Here is an 18141-nt window from a genome sequence, read left to right on the forward strand (position 1 = left end):
AATCAAGTGAGAAGTAGGATCATTTTCTCATTGACTTCTATACAATCAGACTTAATTTTGAAACCAGAGGAGTCGCCCCCTGCTGGCTGTTAGAAAGAACACAGCTTTAAGTCATTTAAAAAAATGACTTCACTTTTAAGATTGATCCATCTTGTATTTACTAATAGCAAATATTAGCATTTATTTGCAGATTAATACAACTTCAACATTTAGATTTGCTTTTGTTTGAGTACTGCTTTACTTTCCACGAGTACTTGTGTGAAATGAAAGCTCTTTGGAAGCTAAAATCTCCACTATGTTCACTCGCTAGTTGTTGATGTTGACTACTGGTGGTGGGAAAGTAGGTGTGATGGATTTATTAGTCTTTTTCTTTGAACGTATGTTGCTTTCACGGGGAACATGAAGCAAAACAAATTAAAATGGAAGCAATTGTGGCTAAAGAGGAAACTGCAAAGTCAGATAATAAAGAACAATACATAGCATTTGTCATCTTATTTCTATAGTTTCTGTTAGTTTTATCTACCCTTTCTGCATTTTGTGGATATCTTTTAGTCACCATTTTTGTTTGGCTCTAGAAGAAGACATAAGAACATGTGGAGAAAAACACCAAATTAATGAGCAAGCAACTCTCAACTCTGGAACCAGAAAAGACTGAAAAATTGCATTTTTTAAATCTGAAATGTGTCCCTACACCCTACAGTAAAGACATTTCAGTGCAAATACTTTCTACTGAAGAAACTACAGGCTAAAATGTGCAATTTGACCTTTTAAAGTCAATCAGTGCAGTGCAGAGAGCAGGGGAAGGTGCTGGGGAGTGAGTGTGTCTAGAAAGACTGAGACAGGGAGTGTCAGCGACATAATTCAATGAAACACCAGCGATGGGAGACGCCCACTTGATAAACTACTGACACACAGGAATTGGCTCAACTTTAATTACACTGATTAGTCAACATGTGATCCAGAGCGCTGGTAGAAATCAGTAGTGTGCAGTGTTGATGTCACAGTGCTGAAGACTGGGACCTTTTCCTGCTGCAAACATGAAAACAAATGTGTTTAGCTGGTTTCAAAGAGTTTATTTCACTCAGTAAATATATGGTGGTGTTCATGCAAATGCTGACTTCATTTGATTTCATTTTTTACATTGTTTTATGCTTGTGCTCTGTATAAGGAATTTCTAATGTATTATTAAAAACAGATATTTGACTAGAATTTACACAAAAAACTCTTTTTTGTCCAAATTTTTACAAAGTAATGCCAATTAATTAAAAACATAAAATGTGAAATAGGTGATTGCATAAATATTCACCCTCTTTAAAGTTACAAACCTAATTGAACACAGGTACAGCCAGTTGCTAGAATTCACACATTTAAAGAAATTCAGATTGTCTGAGTGCAGTGAATGTGTCTAACTGATTGCAACTGATTTCATGAAGACAAAAGAACACTCCAAGAAACTCAGAAAAGTTTATTGAAAAGCACAAGTCATAGGGTGGATACAAGAAAATGTCCAAGTCACTGCATATCCTTTGGAATACATTTAAATCCATTATTATTAAATGGAAGGCCTATGGCATGTGTAAATCTGCTTAGAGCAAGTCGTCCTCAAAAATAAGTGACCTAGCAAGAAAGAGTCGAGGGAGGGAGGCCACCAAGACACCTATGACTCCTCTGAAGAAGTTATGAGCTTCAATGGCTGAGATGGGAGAGACCGTAAATAGAGCAACTGTTGCCTGTTCTTCACCAAAGTTTTTATTGGAGGAAATGGCAAAAAGAAAGACACAGCTGGAAAGGCTCATACTAAATCTCAACAAAATTTTATCACAAGGCATGTGGGAGACCCTGAAGTAAGTTGGAAGAAGGTTGACTAGACGCTATGTTTGGCGGACACTAAACACTGCACATCATCACTACTGTGAAGCATGGTGGTGGCACCATCATGGCATGAGGATGCTTCTCAGCAGCAGGCCCTGAAAGATTTGTAAAGGTAGAGGGTAAAATGAATGTAGCATAATATATTGAAATCTTTGAGGACAATCTCTCTACAAGAGAACTGTGACTTGGGAGCAGATTTGTTTTGTGACCATGACCTGAAGCAAACAGCCAAAGCTTCACAGAAATGGTTTAAAGACGATAAGGTGAATGTTCTGGAGTAGCCAAGTCACAGCCCACACCTCAATCTAAGATTTTGAGGTTGGCTTTGACAGGGGCGGTTTACTCCTGAGCCTTGTGTGACTTGACATATTGTGAGCAGCTTTGCAAAAAGGAAAGGGGTAAAAGTACAACGCCCAGATGTTCAGGCTGATAGAGACCTATCCACAGAGGCTCCATGCTGTAACTGCAGCCAAAGATGAAACTACAAAATGATGACTTTAAGGGGCTGAAAAGTTGTGCAATCAATTATTTCACATTTAATATTTTATATTAATTGACATTACTTTCTAAATTTAGTTTTGTAAATTCTCGTCAAAAAGCTAAATTACATTGATCATAGCTAAATGTTGAAAAGCAGTGTAAGGGGCAGACTTCCAAGTGGGGGTAAATCCTTTTTAAAATCACTGTATATTTCTAACAACGTGTGTCTCCTCCTTATGCAACCTTGTTTACTGGAGTGAATGCAAGGTCAGAGGTTTTGTGCAGATCATCCTTTAAGTCACTCAGACATGAACTCATCAGTGAAGACTGCAGGCATTCTTGCATTTGTTACACTTTTCTTTATTGATATCAAGCGAAATAAAGCATAGAAGATAAAAAAAATCCTGCTTTGACAGTGGACTGTGCAAACTTGCAGGATTTAACAACACGACTGTAATTATGAGTGTCGCAGATAAACAGGAGGATGCATCATCTCTCCGGCCTGCAGCAGCTTTCACACAGGTGTGGACCGAGTTAGACGGTGATCTGAGTTTGTGGCCAGACGAGACGAGACCTTTAAGTACAGACCTTTGGATTGCGCGGTCACGTGATACGGTATCTCCAACCTGCCTTCTCCCGGCCGGCGGCGCGCTCCCACCATTGAAAAAAAAAAAAAAAGGTAAACATTTTGCGCAGCGGCTCCGTCCTCCTCCTGCACCCACCGCTTTACGCACGGTCGCCCCGTAGATCCGGCCGCAGAGAGCCCCGAGAAACTCGGCGGCGTGCGCGGACAGCTCCGGGCAACAATGACAGGCGGTGAGCGGCTCTGCTGGGCCTGATCTCCGGGAGAAACACGGATCTCCAGCCGCCGGATTCATCTGCGACATTGTGTTTGCTTGGCGTTTTTTGCATTTTTGCGACATTGTTTCCGGATTGAAAGCGATTCGTGGCCCCAAAAGCGATAATAAAGCAACGTGGCGGTGGGATTTAGCGAAGATTACTGTCAGTAAAGTGCAGCACAAGACTGCCTCCTAATCCTAATGAAAGGGATGGGCAGTGCACCGGCTGGAGCTGAGTTTCTGCAAAAAGCTGGGTGGGGAATGGAGGGATCTCTTCCTCTTCACTCCACACATGCACATTATGGTCAGAGGGAGGAGGCTGACACTGTGTGCTGGATGTCCAACACACTGTCACACTCTTATCATTAGTTTGTGTACATGAGGTAGCTGAGTTTCAATTCCTCCCCCTCCACAGACAGCCTCACTTCTCCACTGCTCTGTTATTTCACGTGTTTGTTTGTGTCTGTTTTTACAGGATGGCAGAGGCTCCCAGGTCATGTGACTGTTTTGTGTCCTTGCCCCCTGGATCTCACCACAACCATGTGATTTTTGGGAAGAACTCGGACCGTCCCCGGGACGAGGTGCAGGAGGTGGCCCACCACCCTGCAGCGTCTCACCCTCCAGGCTCCCTGCTGGAGGTAAAGCCACACCAGGACGACCACAGTCACTTCAAACACACTGACAAGTTGCTTTTCAGGCTCTGGTGCAGTTCAGAAAATGAAATATTCAAGTATCTGTATCTGAGGCTTTATGTCGAAACATTCTTTCTTATTAATATTTAACCAGAAGTGACTGTAGCTCCTGTTTTGCCTCTCAACACTTGTCACTGAGCTTCACATTAATGCAGTTTGACATCCAGTTCTCCTGTAAAGGTTCTTTTTTTGACATCAGGATGTGACAACAAACTGTATTTTTCATCCTGTGCAAAGACCTTCTACTCTTCCACCAGAACCCAAGTTTTTAAAAAAAAGATTTAAAACCTCCTAATTTGATTTCATATATAACCAACTAAGATCCCTGCAGAAAGGAAAGTTTCTCGTGAAACACATCATATTTCAGTCTGAATTGTTTTTGTATCAAAATTGAGTGACAAACTGAGGCCTTAACAATAAGCCTAAAAACTCCAAATCTGACATTTAGTTAAATATATGTCTAAATAAGATCTCAGCCGAAAGGAGCGTTTCTTTCTGAAAAACTAATTGTTCAGTTCTGATTCACCACCTGTGGCTTCATCCGTACACGTAAACAGCTCAATGAATAATAACTGCTTTAGATTTGATGGTGATATTCTGATATATGATAAATCTATGATGTGGTCGGTTAGGAGTGTTCATAAAAATAGGAAAATAAAACTTTGTGTCTGTGGAAATATATCTAGACACTTCCTAGACTGCGATCTAACATTTGCTTTTTGACATGACTCTTAGTATCCACTTTTTAAGGTGGTAAATTTTGGAATCTGTGGCTTAAACTGTGATTAAAACACAAATATATGAAGGCTATTTTCATAAACACAGAATATGGTACACTGCAGAAAATGAAAATCCAGATATCTCCGTCTATTAGACTTAATTTAGAATGTTTTTTTTTTTTTTTTTCTGTTTTTGCACTTCGTCGTCCAGTTCTAATAAAATTGTTCTTTTTTTGTATCAGGAGCTGATGACAAACTGTTTTCCATCCTGCACAGGGAGGCTTTAACCTTCTTCTCTACAAGTTTGCAAATTGCCCAAAAACACTCCTAATTTGACATTAAAGCACATATATGACTACATAAGATCTTCACAATAAGGAGGGTTTCTTATAAAAACATACTGTTTAAATCTGAGTGACTTACAGTATCTATACACATTTAGGCATCTGTGGCTTAAACTAAGACTACTGTGAATTTCTCTGGTGAGTGGTCAATAAAGTTGATCTTATCTTGTTTTTATGGAGACAGGCTCTGGTGCTCTACATAAACAATGAAACTGCAGTAACATTTTATGTGGACGCATTCTCTCCTGTTAATAGTTAACCAGCAGTAACTGTGACTCTTCTTTTGCCTTTCAACTGTTTAATGTGTGTCACCAAGTTTCACATTTATGCACTTTGACATCCAGTTCTCCTGTTCTGATTTTGTAGCCTGACAGAAAGGCATCATTATTAACCCTAAAGACTTTTCTAATCTGACAGTACATTAAATATTTGACTAAATAAGCTCCAGCCAGAAGGCTCTTGTGAAAAGCGTAATATGTCAGTCTGAGTAACTACTGTGGTTTTATATGTGCAGGCAAACGGCACAATTGGGCTGTCAACAAAACGCCAATAATAGCTACTCCAAATTCATGACATTTCCACAGTGTTTTTAAGACTTAGTGTGCATGAAAATGTGAAATTATGATCTCGTGTTTGTGGAGACATATCGAGACAAAACATTTGTAAAATCCTGTATTTGCTTTTTGACACTCAGTGATTATATCCAGTTTTTGAGATGATAAATTTAGGCATTTGTAGCACAAACTGTGTTTAAAATACATTTAAAAGATGATATTTTCTTAAACACAGAGTCTACCTTCTTCTGGTAATTCCACATTTGTCTCAGTTTATTAAAGGGATGTGATGCAGGCAGACGAGGAAGGCAGAAACTTGTAGCAGAGATTAGGAGGAAGTCAGTGCTGCTGTCTGGAGAGTCAGACTTTGTTGTGATAACTGATAAATGCAGGCCTTCAAAATGTAACATCCGACGTCAGAAATAGGATAATCAACTTTCTGATGTAATGTAATATGACTTTTAGAACAGATCACAGAAGTTTTTCAACCCTCTGAACTCTTAGCACTTCCTGTGAGTTAGTTTTTTTCAGTGTTATTTTATGCAGATTGTTATTATTATTTGCTTTGTTACAGAGAGTTTGTGTTGTCTGACTGCCAGGAAAAAGTTCGCTTAGCTTAGCCTGTTGGACAGTAAATAGAACTCACATTTTATCTTTATTTGATCTAAAGTAAAAATATGAAAGAAATACACAGAAACTTGCAGATCAGAGAGTTAAGGATGCGCTTTGAATATTTTCACCGCTTTACCGGAGTTGCTCGTCATCGCTGCCTCGATCAGGTGGCAGTTTATGTTTATTTGTTTGTTCAGATCTGAACAGAATCATCAAAGTTCCACAATAACACAGACAAAGAAACTTGTTACGCTTGAGCTAGCATTCTACACCAGCTCTGATATGTCTGATAAGATGTTCTGCTTCACATGCTGCAGCCAGTGCATGTAACTAAAGTCACTGTGCAGTCCAACATAACTTCAGTATAAACTGTTTGTATGCACAGTGCACATACATCCAGATCCCTCAAGTGGAGCAGACCCATGCTGTCGTCCTCAGCAAACCTGCCTGGATGTGGGGGGCCGAGATGGGAGCCAACGACCAGGGAGTCTGCATCGGGAATGAAGCCGTCTGGACCCGAGAGACGGTCGCTCCTGGAGAGGCTCTGCTGGGTATGGACCTGGTCAGGTGAGCCGATATCACTCAGTAAAAGAAAAATTTTTTAAAAAGGCTCAGAAATGAAGGGAAATGAATGCGACTGCTGATTAAACACAGTTTGCAGTGGAAGTATTAACTTAATCCTCTTTGATCAGGAGGGTGTGTAGATTGTTACGAGCGTGTTATGACAGGCAGCTCGTGTCTGAAAACACTGAGGCAGCATGGAGAGCAGCCAAGTGACTCTGAGCAGCATTTCCTCCAAACAACAACTGATCAGACGGTAGATAACAGCAGCGTTTTGTCCATCAGACTGGGCCTGGAGCGAGGAGACAGTGCCTGGGCGGCGCTGCAGGTCATCACCGGCCTCCTGGAGCAGCACGGTCAGGGCGGCCAGTGCAGGGAGACTCCAGAACCCTTCAGCTACCACAACACCTTCCTGCTGGTGGACCGAGCCGAGGCCTGGGTGCTGGAAACCGCCGGGAGGCTGTGGGTGGCGCAGAAAGTCTCAGGTGAGGCTGAAGGTTTGACATGTTTGAAGGTGCATAGTGGAGTTTGTGGTTGTTGTTTTGATGCTTTTGGTGCTGCTGACAGACTGAAAATAATTAAAGTAAATTCGGGAAAATTCACATAGTTGATGTCAGCAGACTGTTACCTAGTTAGCAGGGAATGCAACCATTATTATTATTATTCCTTTTAAATTCTACAAATGTTTTAAAGGAAATGTTTATACTGTCTAAGCTCCAAGCAGTTTCTGGACATTTTTGTTGCTGTTGTCACATTATCAGAGTGTATTTTCACACTTCAACATGGAAACACAGCCTGCAGTTCAACCAGAAAGTCAGAGTTTTTGTCAATGTTGCGGTCAGTAATGATATCTTAGTTGCAATACAGAGCACATCATTTTTTACGTTTTTTTTTTTACAGAATGTGGTTAAAGTAAATAAAATAGGACATGTAGAATATAATTGTTTTGATGCAGTGTCACACTTTTAACTTAGAATTTGGTTAATATTCCCAGCAAAACTGAAATCTGATTATTTCAAGCTCCTTTCAAACCAACATCCATCCGTTATCTATACATCGCTTAATCCTCATTAGGGTCGTGGGGGGCTGGAGTCCAGGAGACACCCTGGACAGTTTACCAGTCTATCACAGGGCTTCATATAGAGACAAACAATCACTCTCACATTCACACCTACGGACAATTTAGAATCGCCAAATAAACTCAGCATGTTTTTGGACTGTGGGAGGAAGTCGGAGTACCTGGAGAAAACCATGTTCTCAGGGAGAACATGCAAACTCCACGCAGAAAGACCCCAGGCCCAGGCTGGGATGTGAACCGGGGATCTTCTGGCTTCAAGATGAGTGCTTGTGTCATTTTGGTTATTTTTAAGAAAATAAAATTCCTTTCAAATCCACTGGCAGGATGTTGGGGTTCAGAGGGTTAATCTAATGCTCAACCAACATATTAGAGACATTTATTTCTTGAACTAATGCTTCTATCAGGTTAAAAATGAACTGAAATGGGATAAAGGATGTTGTCAAGCCACATCTTATGTCATATGATAACGTCAGAAGTACGTTCTCCAAGCAGAACTTAGAAGAAAAATGTTTTCAAGATGTTCTCAAGGACCCTACGTGATTTTTATAAAACATTTCTGTAATGTAAAATAACGGTAAAATAGAACATTTTACCTGCAATATTCTGAGGATGCTTTAGGATAGCACTGAAGAAACACATTATTGAACATTGTTCTGTAAAACATTTCTAGTTTTACATAAAAACACAGGAAGGATGTTCTCAATGCAACTTCAGCACCAAACAAGTTTAGAATCTCTTTAGTTTATCTCTTTAAGAACCTCCTAGGAGCTTAAAACAACTTCTTGCAGAAAGCTTTACTAGGACTTCTTAATACAAACATGAAAAACTCATAACTCATGCATAAAGATTGGGAACAGGAAACATCAGGTCACGTAGCTCACTCCAAACACTTTCCTGCCTTTTTGCAGCTCTTATGTGGTTTTATTAGTGGGTCTGCTGGGTATCTGACAACCTCATAGTCATGAAAAAGTAAAAGAATATTTCCAAAAATGTTGAACTATTCTTTTTTTTCTACCTTTCAGGATCATATTCCAGTAAAATTTCTAATATTTTTTTAATTGACAAATTTAAGTTGAAGCTGTGACATGAACACTGCTTGTGAGATTCAAGCAATTTGTGCAGAAACAGACTTTAAATTTGAAAGTTCTCTGTGCAGCATTCAGAACCCCTGCGTGTCATGACAGCACCTGCATCTCAGACCAGAACAAACTAAACTTCAGCTCCTGTTTGTGATCAGTGAGTCTCATTGATCAGACTCTTGTCTTCACTGCAGCAAAGTTTGAATTTTATGGACATTTCAGTTTGTGACAGAGCAAAAAGAATGAGAAGGGCTTGTTGTGATTTTGCAGAAAATGGCCCTAAAATGTGGAAACATCTTGTGTTGTAGTCTTGTCATTGTCTGTTCAAGTGATTTCATGCAGGTCACACATGTGCTATGTTGAAAGTGATGCAGAAAAGTCAGATTTTTGGTGCTCATTCAGATGTGAAGCTGCCGTCAGAAAGAAATGCATGTTTGAAAGAGGCTTACGAGAAAAAGTCTGGAAGTTCAATCTTCTGAGAACCATGAACGTCGCCTCATACCTCAGTCTTGACTGTCAGTATCATCCTTAAAGCTGCAGAAAAACCAAACTGAAGTTGTTCGTCGAGTTCTCTGCTGCTTAATCTGCCTAAACCACACATGAGATTTGAAAATCCATATGAAATATTTAAATACTTACTGACTCTTTAATGTGGAAACTAAATTGCATGGTAGGTAAAACCCGTTTAGATCTCATTTCGTTTTCACTGTGAGACCACAGCTTATATAGATGGTTGTATAATTCAGAGTGTAGTTCAAATAAACCTCACAAGCTGCTCCATTTACCGTGAAACATGTTTTACACTAACTGCGTGTTTCACTCTAATAAGGGAAGATTTTCAGGTTCCTCATCGCACTAACAGAGATTTCCTGCTTTCAGATCCGGTGAAGAACATCTCCAACCAGCTGACCATCGGTACTGAGATCACGGCTGAACATCCGGAGCTGCGCAGCGTCGCTCAGGCCAACGGCTGGTGGGACGGCGAAGGAGAGTTTAACTTCTCTCAGGTCTTCAGTCCAGAAAACCCTCCTGCCCGGATGGAGCTGGCCAAGCAGCGCTACAAAGGAGGAACCGAGCTGCTCCAGCAGCATGACGGTATGTTTGAACTTTACCTTTAACCCTCCCCAACCACCGGGTCACAGACCAGTACCAGGCCATGGTACTGCACATAAAGAATAAAAAATTTTTGTGTGTTATTTTGCTTCTTGCCTAATGTGCAGTGTTTTTTTTTTTTTTTTTAAACAAATGGCTAGATTATCTTCCATCACTTCCGTCTTTGCTTGTTTCCCATATTTGCCTCGTGTTAAATGAAGCTGTCAATCCAACCCCCGCCAAAATGAATAAAGAACCAACATCTCTGGAGATTGTCTTTGAAAACAGGGAGAGACTTGATGCTGAAACAAAAGAAAAAGTAAATGCATATTCGGCAATAAAAACTGATTTTATTCATTTAGGGCACATTTGTAAAATAAAAAAACGATTATTATTTCTTCTGCATTTGTTATTTCTTTAAAGCTTAGATTTTGTTATGTTTCATGACCTCACAGCTGAGTATTATAAAGACTGTTAAAAACTTTTTTTTTTTTTACTTTTCTGTCTCTCATACATGGTTTAATTTTGATGATTTTGTAAAGACAACATGCTTTCATACGGCGCTGGTGTGGTTGGGCATGGGGCTGCACAGTGGATCGATGGTTAGCTCTGTTTTCTTGCAGCTAGAAGATCCCTGGTTCACATCATCACCTCTGCATGGAGTTTGCATGTTCTCCCTGTGCGTACATGAGTTTTGTCTGGGTTCTCCGACTTCCTCCCTCAGTCCAAAAACATGCTGAAGATAGCTGATGATTCTAATGTCCGTAGGTGTGAATGTGAGTGTGATTGTTTGTCTGTATATGTAGCCCTGTGACAGACTGGTGATCTGTCCAAGGTGTATACTGTCTTCACACTAATTCAGTTGGGATAGACTCCAGCCCCCCGCAACCCTAATAAGGATTAAATAGTGTATAGATAACAGATGGATGGATGGATGGACAGATGGATGGATGGACGGATGGACGGATGGATGGATGGATGGATGGGTTTTGGTGTTCAGAGGAGGGAAGAGTACAGATAAGGGTCTTGTAACTACATTGTGGAAAAAAAAAAGTTATAGATTTTTTTTAAAAATGCACAAAACATACAATTTTTGAGTCATTTCTGCACATTGTGGGTTTTACAGCTGTGACATTACATTTTAGGTGTAACAAATTCTTACATAATTCTGCCAAATGAACCTTCTTCAGGGAGCTCAAGGCCTTTGAAGTTTAGAAAATCAGTGCTCAGTCTCCTACTGAAAGGCCAATCAGTGTTTAAATGTATTTTTAAATATCAGGAGGTTACAGAGAAACTATGCGTCGTTATATGACAGGAGAAAATGGCTGTGAAAACTTCAAATGACTTCAGAGCCATGAGCTGCTGTTTTAAATGTTCCGGTTGTAATGTCAGCGTCTCCTCTGTCTTATCTCTGTGGTCTCAGGCTCGGTGACGGTGGAGGTGATGATGTCCATTCTGAGGGACAAACCCAGTGGGATCTGCATGGACTCTGGAGGTTTCTGCACTACAGGCAGCATGGTGTCGGTTCTGCCCACGGACACTAGCCTGCCCTGTATCCACTTCTTCACTGCCACCCCTGACCCCTCCAGGTTAGTCGCTAACTCAGATGAGAATTCATTTTAGGGTAAGATAATCACTTAATGCTATAATCAACTATGTATACTACCAGTCAAAAGTTTGGACACACCTTCACTTCAATGCTTGTCATTTGTATTATTTTCTTAACACTGAAGATGAACAATTTTTTAAAGCATAATTTCATATGTATTCTTTTATAGTTTTGATGTCTTCATTATTAATCTAAAATGGATAAAATAATTAAATAAAAACCACTGAGTAAGAAGGTGTGTCCAAGCTTTTGGCTGGTGGTGTATATCATTCATAAACAGGTTAAAATATTGGATTTTGCAGCTTCAGAAGTTGCTAAAAAAAACTTAAATCATTTAAAAGAGAATTGTGAGTGCTAAAGACCCGTGGTTTCCGATTATTTCAAAGCGCTAAACTATTCTAGGCGTCCGTTTAGTTCACTGCAGGTCAGAGGAACACCATAACAAATATTTACTCTGGTTTAACCTTCTAATTTTTCATTTGCTCCTGTCTCGCTTTTCCTCACTATGGTCTCATTTTTCACGGCAATATAAAAAACTACACCTCTATGGAAACAGAACAACCATGAAGGAGAGAGAGCTCATAAATATATTTTGAACAGCAGTACACAGTTGGAATGCCGTACATCTGAGGAAAAAACTGAAAATGCAGTTTGAATTTATTTGATTATTTATTTAAAGAAGGAAACAAAGAACGCGTACAGTATGTTGTGCCTCCACACACAATAGATATGTACTGCTTACATTTGTAATTTTCATCCAAGCCTTTTTCTCCTCTGCTCTGTGTAATCTTCCTGGCATTTTGTCTCGTGACTTTTGATCGCAGCTCAATCAGTCTTAGCTTCTCGGTTGCGCCAAGGAACACAGAATTTTCAGTTTTTTATGGATCCCAGGTAGAGTTGTTGGTTAATTTTTGGCATTTTTAAAAAAAATGAGACATGTAGAAAAAAAAGATTTTCATGAAATACTGTTTTTAAGTTTTGGTTGCGTTTTCTGATCAAATAGCACATCGCATTAGTAGTTTAAGGATTCTTTTTGTTTTTACAATGTCCGGCATATAAATATTCAAATTTTAGTAATTTCTTTTAAAACGCATATCATGTCTTTCAAACCAGCCTCAGGTTTTTGTTTTCAGTTGGTAAAATGAATCACTGAAGGACATCGCCTTAAAACATCAATGATAAATATAACTCAATTAACTGATCACATTAAAATTCATTAAAAATCTCTGAACATTTTCTGCTATGTGTCTGTGTAAGAATGCTCTAATTAATACATGATGATACAACCTAACAAACCAACCTGTAAAATATAACATTACTGCATGTGTTGTAAATGGTGCAAAAATGCATGAGATTCCTCTTTTCTTTTATTCTGTGTATATTAAAATTCAAGAGACTGTTGGAAAAACCTTTGATATTGGATGCATTTCTGGTGTGTGGTGGCTTTTTTTCTGGGGGAAAAGCAGCAATACAGATTGATGGATTTTCTCTTTATGGCATCAGAATTAGCATCAATAGCTGCACTAAAGAAACAATGGTAAGTAGTAATAAAGGTATAAAAATAGCCTAAAGATGGACAACAGACAGAATATTACAAGTTTAGTCGCTACAGATGAATATGTTGTACAAAAATTGTGAAATACTTCATGGAGATGTTGAGACTTGGACGCTCTTTCGCTTTTCATCTTTACTTTCCTTACATTCTTTCCTCTTTTAGTCGATGGGATTTTCTGAGTCTACGTTTCTTTCTCTTTCCTTTTTTCCTCCACGACAACCCATCCCTCCCTGGTAGGTCTATATTCAAGCCTTTTATCTTCTCGGACTGTTCTACCCCAGTGCCAAGGGTGGTCTCCCCGCAGTTCGGCCCAGACGACCCGGTCAGGAAGCAGCCTCGCTTCCAGAGCCAGGTGGACCGCAGACACGACCTGTACAAGGCCCACCAGGTGGCCCTCAGCAACATGGACTCCAACCCGGTGGGTGGCCAGCGACACGCAGAACCAGCCCGGGTTTTATCCTGCATACATAAGAGTTGATCCGGTTGCTGATAAATTACAGTTGGCAGAGGACTGACACTCCCAGCAAAGAGCAAAACACAACAGAAGCTCACAGCGTCAGCGTAGACTAAACAAAAACACTCTACAAGTGCACATTGAAAGCCAAAGAGCAGGGTTTGAATCTGAGCAACCAGAGCTCTGCAAAACAATTTTCCATTCAGGCCTTTTAGCTGATGTCCAGTCTGAGATTATGTGTGTGGTTTTAAGGTCACCTAGAAGTCACAGGAAGGAGAGCGTCCTGTTTAGACTGAAACCTACCACAAAATATACAGAAAAGATGTTGTTGTGCATCAGAGTAATTACAAGTAATCCCATCTCAAATCAGCCTCAACCTTCCCTGATTTGCCTGAAGTTATTATCATGTTAAATATGCATATTTGTGAAGTTTTAGCTTGATAAACTAGTCTTTATAAGATCATTTCTTTTTAAATTGCCCTTCAACACACTTTGAAATTTGAGGCTGTTTGAAGAACAGTATCTGAGGAACTATTACAGATAAAAGCCTGAAATGTTCGCTGTTTTCTTCTCACCATTGCTTCTGAATCTGCAATGTCGGACAAGTGGATCAAATAGTCACTGATAAGGAGTGAGTTAAAACTTAAAAAAATCTTCATGTAAAATCCCATCTTTGAGCTCACATAAAAATAAAGTGGAATGCAGAAGTCAACTCTGAACCATATGTAGCTGTGTGACAAAATAATATAAAACAAAATGTATAGAAAGCTTTTTGATATCAAATACTTTGTCTCAAAAATAGAAAAAAAGGGTTTTTGCTCAGTTTCATAATTGATTGAGCAAATATGACAAATTATTCCTCAAAAACCAAAACATTGGTAGATAAATTATTGATTTATCAATCTAAAATTTCACAGATCTAATTCTAAATATTCATAATTTATGATGAGAAAGTTTGAAACAAGATGGACATGATTGAGCAGAAGGTTCCTAAAGAACTCTAACATTAGCGAGCATTAAATAGCAATAAAGTGTTCAGTTTAAAGGTTTAATTTACCAACAGGCTCGATGTTATCCCAAATATCGAGGCGAGCTTGCGTTAAAGAAAGTCTTGTGGGACAGAGATAACAGCTCTTAACGTTGTGTTTCCTACATCACATGTGTCACATGACTATAGATACACAGCACTGCTAAAGGATCTGTATGTGAACACAGGCCAGAAGTCATTAACCGTAATCATGATGCTCCCTAAACCCCTACAATGCTCAAAGACAGTTGAATTTCTTTGATGATCAACACATAGTGTCCATAGATGTTACCAACAGTGGAAAAAAAAAGGTGAGTCCACATGTTCTACATATTTTACTACTTACATTTATAATTAGCTTGCAGACTTGCCTCCTCTTTGCTAAGTGTAAACACAACCTCTAGTTAAGCTTAAAAGTCTCTAATTTTTTTATTGTAGCTAAGACTCACTAATGACTTTATGGCTGTCACAAGGAGAGCAATTTTTTTTCTTTTACAGAATCTGGCTACTGCGAACAGTTTATCTCTGGAGGATTTTAATTAAAACATTTAGAATAAAGCTATTATGATAAAAAGTCACAATTTCAAGTTAGATTTGGTTCTGTTTCTGGCAATTCTGGCTTTGATTGTTAGTATAATAGGGGAGTTTTTGTGAAGAAAACATCCGTTTCAAACATGCTGGCAGTTTTTTTTTTGTTGTTGTTGTTTTTTGTTGCACTGTATCAACACAGAGGGCTTTTGAGTTGAATATCTCTGCTGTTCCCGTGCTGTTTGACTCAGGTGTTGCTGTTTTTCTGACATCTCTGTGTTTTCTCTCAGGATGAAGGTTTAGCCATCTACAGCATCCTGAGGGATCTGGAGTCTCAGTGTCTGAGTGAGATCTCAGCGATGCTCAAAGGGGAGATACCCGGAGACGAGCTGGGCGACTTGTTTTTTGACTGCGTGGACACAGAGATCAAGTTCTACCAGTGAGGAGGTGGGAGGCTTCAGCAGGCTTTTACTGCTGCATGAATGAGTCCAGGCTTTAAGGGGACTTTTTTTTTTTTTTTTACCTGCAATTTGTAATCCTAAACAGAAATTTACAGTCACGTGGCAATACATCTCTTCCATTTGCACTACTGGTTATAATATATTGTCCTCAACCTCTTCCACGTCACAGAGAATGCCTTGAATATGCCAAATTTGATTTTGCGTTATGCTGCAGCTTCTGAAATATATGGATGAAGAGAAACGTTTCTTATGAAAACCATAATACTTCAGTCTAGGTAACCACATGTGGTTTGTCTTCTGTTTTCTTTTATGGCAATCGACATCCCAATTTATTTATTTTTTCCGATATTTGAGGTAAAGTAAGTAAAGTTTGACATATTACACCGACACACTTTAGCTGTGACGTACAAGAGCAGCATGCATTATCAACCCTGTGCCCTCCAAGCAGTTTATGGGCTCCTGTTTTTGTCACATTTTTATTCACTGTGGGCTCATTTTCACTGCAATAGAAAAATCTGCACCTCAATGCAACAGAACAGTCATGAAGAATCAGAGAGAACTCAGAAATGTTTTGTGCAGTCTAACAAAGTTGTGCTGCCATAAATCATAGAAGAGAAAAAATGACATTACATTTTTCTGATGATTTATTTTACAAAAACTGTGTTACTGATATTGGGGGAAATCATTGCTATACAAATTGTAGATACTTTACTATTTACATCTTTAATTTGTGTCCATACTTGTCTACCATCTGCTCTGTGTAAACAGCCTGCAGTTCAGCTGAAGATTCTCTGAATATTTGTCACGTGACCGTTGGTTGCAGCTTAGTGACTCATGCTTTCTGAGTTGCATCATGATGTGTAAATTTTTTCATTTTTTACAGAATCGCATTAGATCAAACTGTCTATTTTTGGTGAATTTGTAAATGCGACATGTGACTTTGGGCTGAGATTTGGTTCAGGGTTTTTTTTCTGAACAAACAGCAACTCAGATGAGTAGTTCAAGAACTGTCAGGAAACTTAACATTCATTCAGTGATTCTGTCTGTGTGTACAGTTTTTCAGCTCAGACAAATGGTGAAACTCTGGTCTTTTTTTTAAGACAAGATACCTTTCAGACAGTTAATTATTTCTTGGTTGCAATACAGAGTTAAGAAAAAAAATACGTTTTGTTTTTACTGATTCTGGTTAAAGTAAATAGTTGGCACAGAATAAAGTAATTTTGGTGAAATATCATGATTTTAGACATTAATCAGGTTAGCTTAGGAGTGTTGGAAAGTTGAAAATCTGTTTTTATGTTTCTGTTATTATAGTTTCTGGCTTTGATTATTGATGCATTTCTGCAGATTTTTCACATATAACATACTTTTCAAACCTAGCTGCAAGTTTTGGTTTTCAGAGAGCCAAAGTAATTTAGCGATTACTTGTCATCATCATGAATCATACAGCTGTAATGGGCTGATTTTATTCGTGATCCATTGTAACGAAGATACAAAAGCATAGTAATGCACGGCAAAAGTAGCATTTTTAAAAAATTTTTTAAAGCATAATAGATTTCTTTCTGTAGTTTGTATTCTGGATTTAGTCTGTGTTTTGGGCATTTTTTGGGGGGGGGCAAGCCTCTCTAGAACATTATAAGACATTAGAGCCGCTCTACAGTTTGGAAGAAACGTCAATAAGTCAAATCTTGAAAGCTGTGATTTCTCCATGTGTATAAATGCTCTTGGTTTATTAATCCTCTAACATGCGTTGTCCTCTGTTACAGCGCCCTCTGGTGGACACCCCCAGTACTCACAGGGTGGCAGCAGAAGACCCAGGGACTGTTAAAAACTTCGTCTGATCGGCCTCCACCTCACATCTCTGACCCCATTCCATCCTTAACACAGACTAAATGTCTAAATGCACATGTGATTGGAGCATATTTAATCATCTGTATCGCCCAGGGAGCTGTGACTGCACCTCATTAGTGACTTTAATGATGTAGACTACACAGGCGCCATGTAGAGCTGTGTGACGTTGCACAAATACCGTGAGTTTGGCAATTTGTTTAACATTTTTGTTTGTTGTTGCAAATGAATGGGTTGTCATTTTGTCTGGTGGCTACCTGTAGGAGAGATCTAATAAAGAATGTGCATAGCCTGTCCTGAGCATAGATGGTCCTGAGTGGGTTTTCATCTTTTTGGGGGTTGCACATGCACGCTGTTGGAAAATAGTTTTACTTAGGTTTTGTGCTTATGTACAGTTTTGAGGTACTTTAGTTGAGTATTTCAATTTCAAGTTTGTTCTTCAACTTCACTACATTCAGAGGGAAGTATTTCTTTACTTTCTGCTTTTTTTTGAAGATGGTTTTACTCAGGCTTTTAAAATGCAACACATTTTTAAAGATTACACCAGTAGTTTTCAACCTTTTTGTGCTTTTTAAAAAAAAAAAAAAAAGTTGTTCACAGTTCCACCATTATTTTCCCTTTTAAGCTTCTCACTTAATTTTATTTCGATAAAATGATAGACAATCTCAGCAAAAAATAGCAAAAACCCAATATAAGAAAAAAACTTGTAAATAGATTTCTTCCTCCTTCTCCCATTAATC

At 38.9% G+C, this 18141-nt stretch overlaps 1 protein-coding gene across 5 annotated transcripts; it reads left to right on the forward strand.

Annotated features, from left to right (window-relative positions):
* Positions 1-2853: 2853 nt before the first annotated feature.
* On the forward strand, positions 2854-17702 carry scrn2 (secernin 2). 5 transcript variants are annotated; one of them, XM_051945553.1, is made up of 9 exons: positions 2854-2874; positions 3667-3829; positions 6498-6679; positions 6959-7158; positions 9710-9925; positions 11346-11511; positions 13324-13504; positions 15386-15542; positions 17320-17702. In XM_051945553.1, exons 2-8 carry the CDS (start codon positions 3668-3670, stop codon positions 15536-15538), a joined length of 1260 nt encoding a protein of 419 aa, XP_051801513.1. In that variant the 5' UTR covers positions 2854-2874; position 3667; the 3' UTR covers positions 15539-15542; positions 17320-17702. The 5 variants fall into 5 exon arrangements, with proteins under 5 accessions (XP_051801513.1, XP_051801514.1, XP_022049047.1 ...); XM_051945554.1 differs by lacking the exon at positions 2854-2874 and adding an exon at positions 2939-3031; XM_022193355.2 differs by lacking the exon at positions 2854-2874 and adding an exon at positions 3038-3445.
* Positions 17703-18141: the final 439 nt, after the last annotated feature.

This window comes from Acanthochromis polyacanthus, chromosome 3, assembly GCF_021347895.1.
Source record: "Acanthochromis polyacanthus isolate Apoly-LR-REF ecotype Palm Island chromosome 3, KAUST_Apoly_ChrSc, whole genome shotgun sequence".
In the NCBI taxonomy this organism is placed as follows: Eukaryota; Metazoa; Chordata; class Actinopteri; family Pomacentridae; genus Acanthochromis; species Acanthochromis polyacanthus.

Bases quoted from the DNA above. Each gene is read 5' to 3' on its own strand.
- scrn2 (XM_022193355.2), top strand. From the start codon at position 3,393: ATGAAAGGGATGGGCAGTGCACCGGCTGGAGCTGAGTTTCTGCAAAAA. The intron at 6,680-6,958 runs GTGAGCCGATAT...TTTGTCCATCAG, and splicing joins CTGGGTATGGACCTGGTCAG to ACTGGGCCTGGAGCGAGGAG. The intron at 9,926-11,345 runs GTATGTTTGAAC...CTGTGGTCTCAG, and splicing joins GCTGCTCCAGCAGCATGACG to GCTCGGTGACGGTGGAGGTG.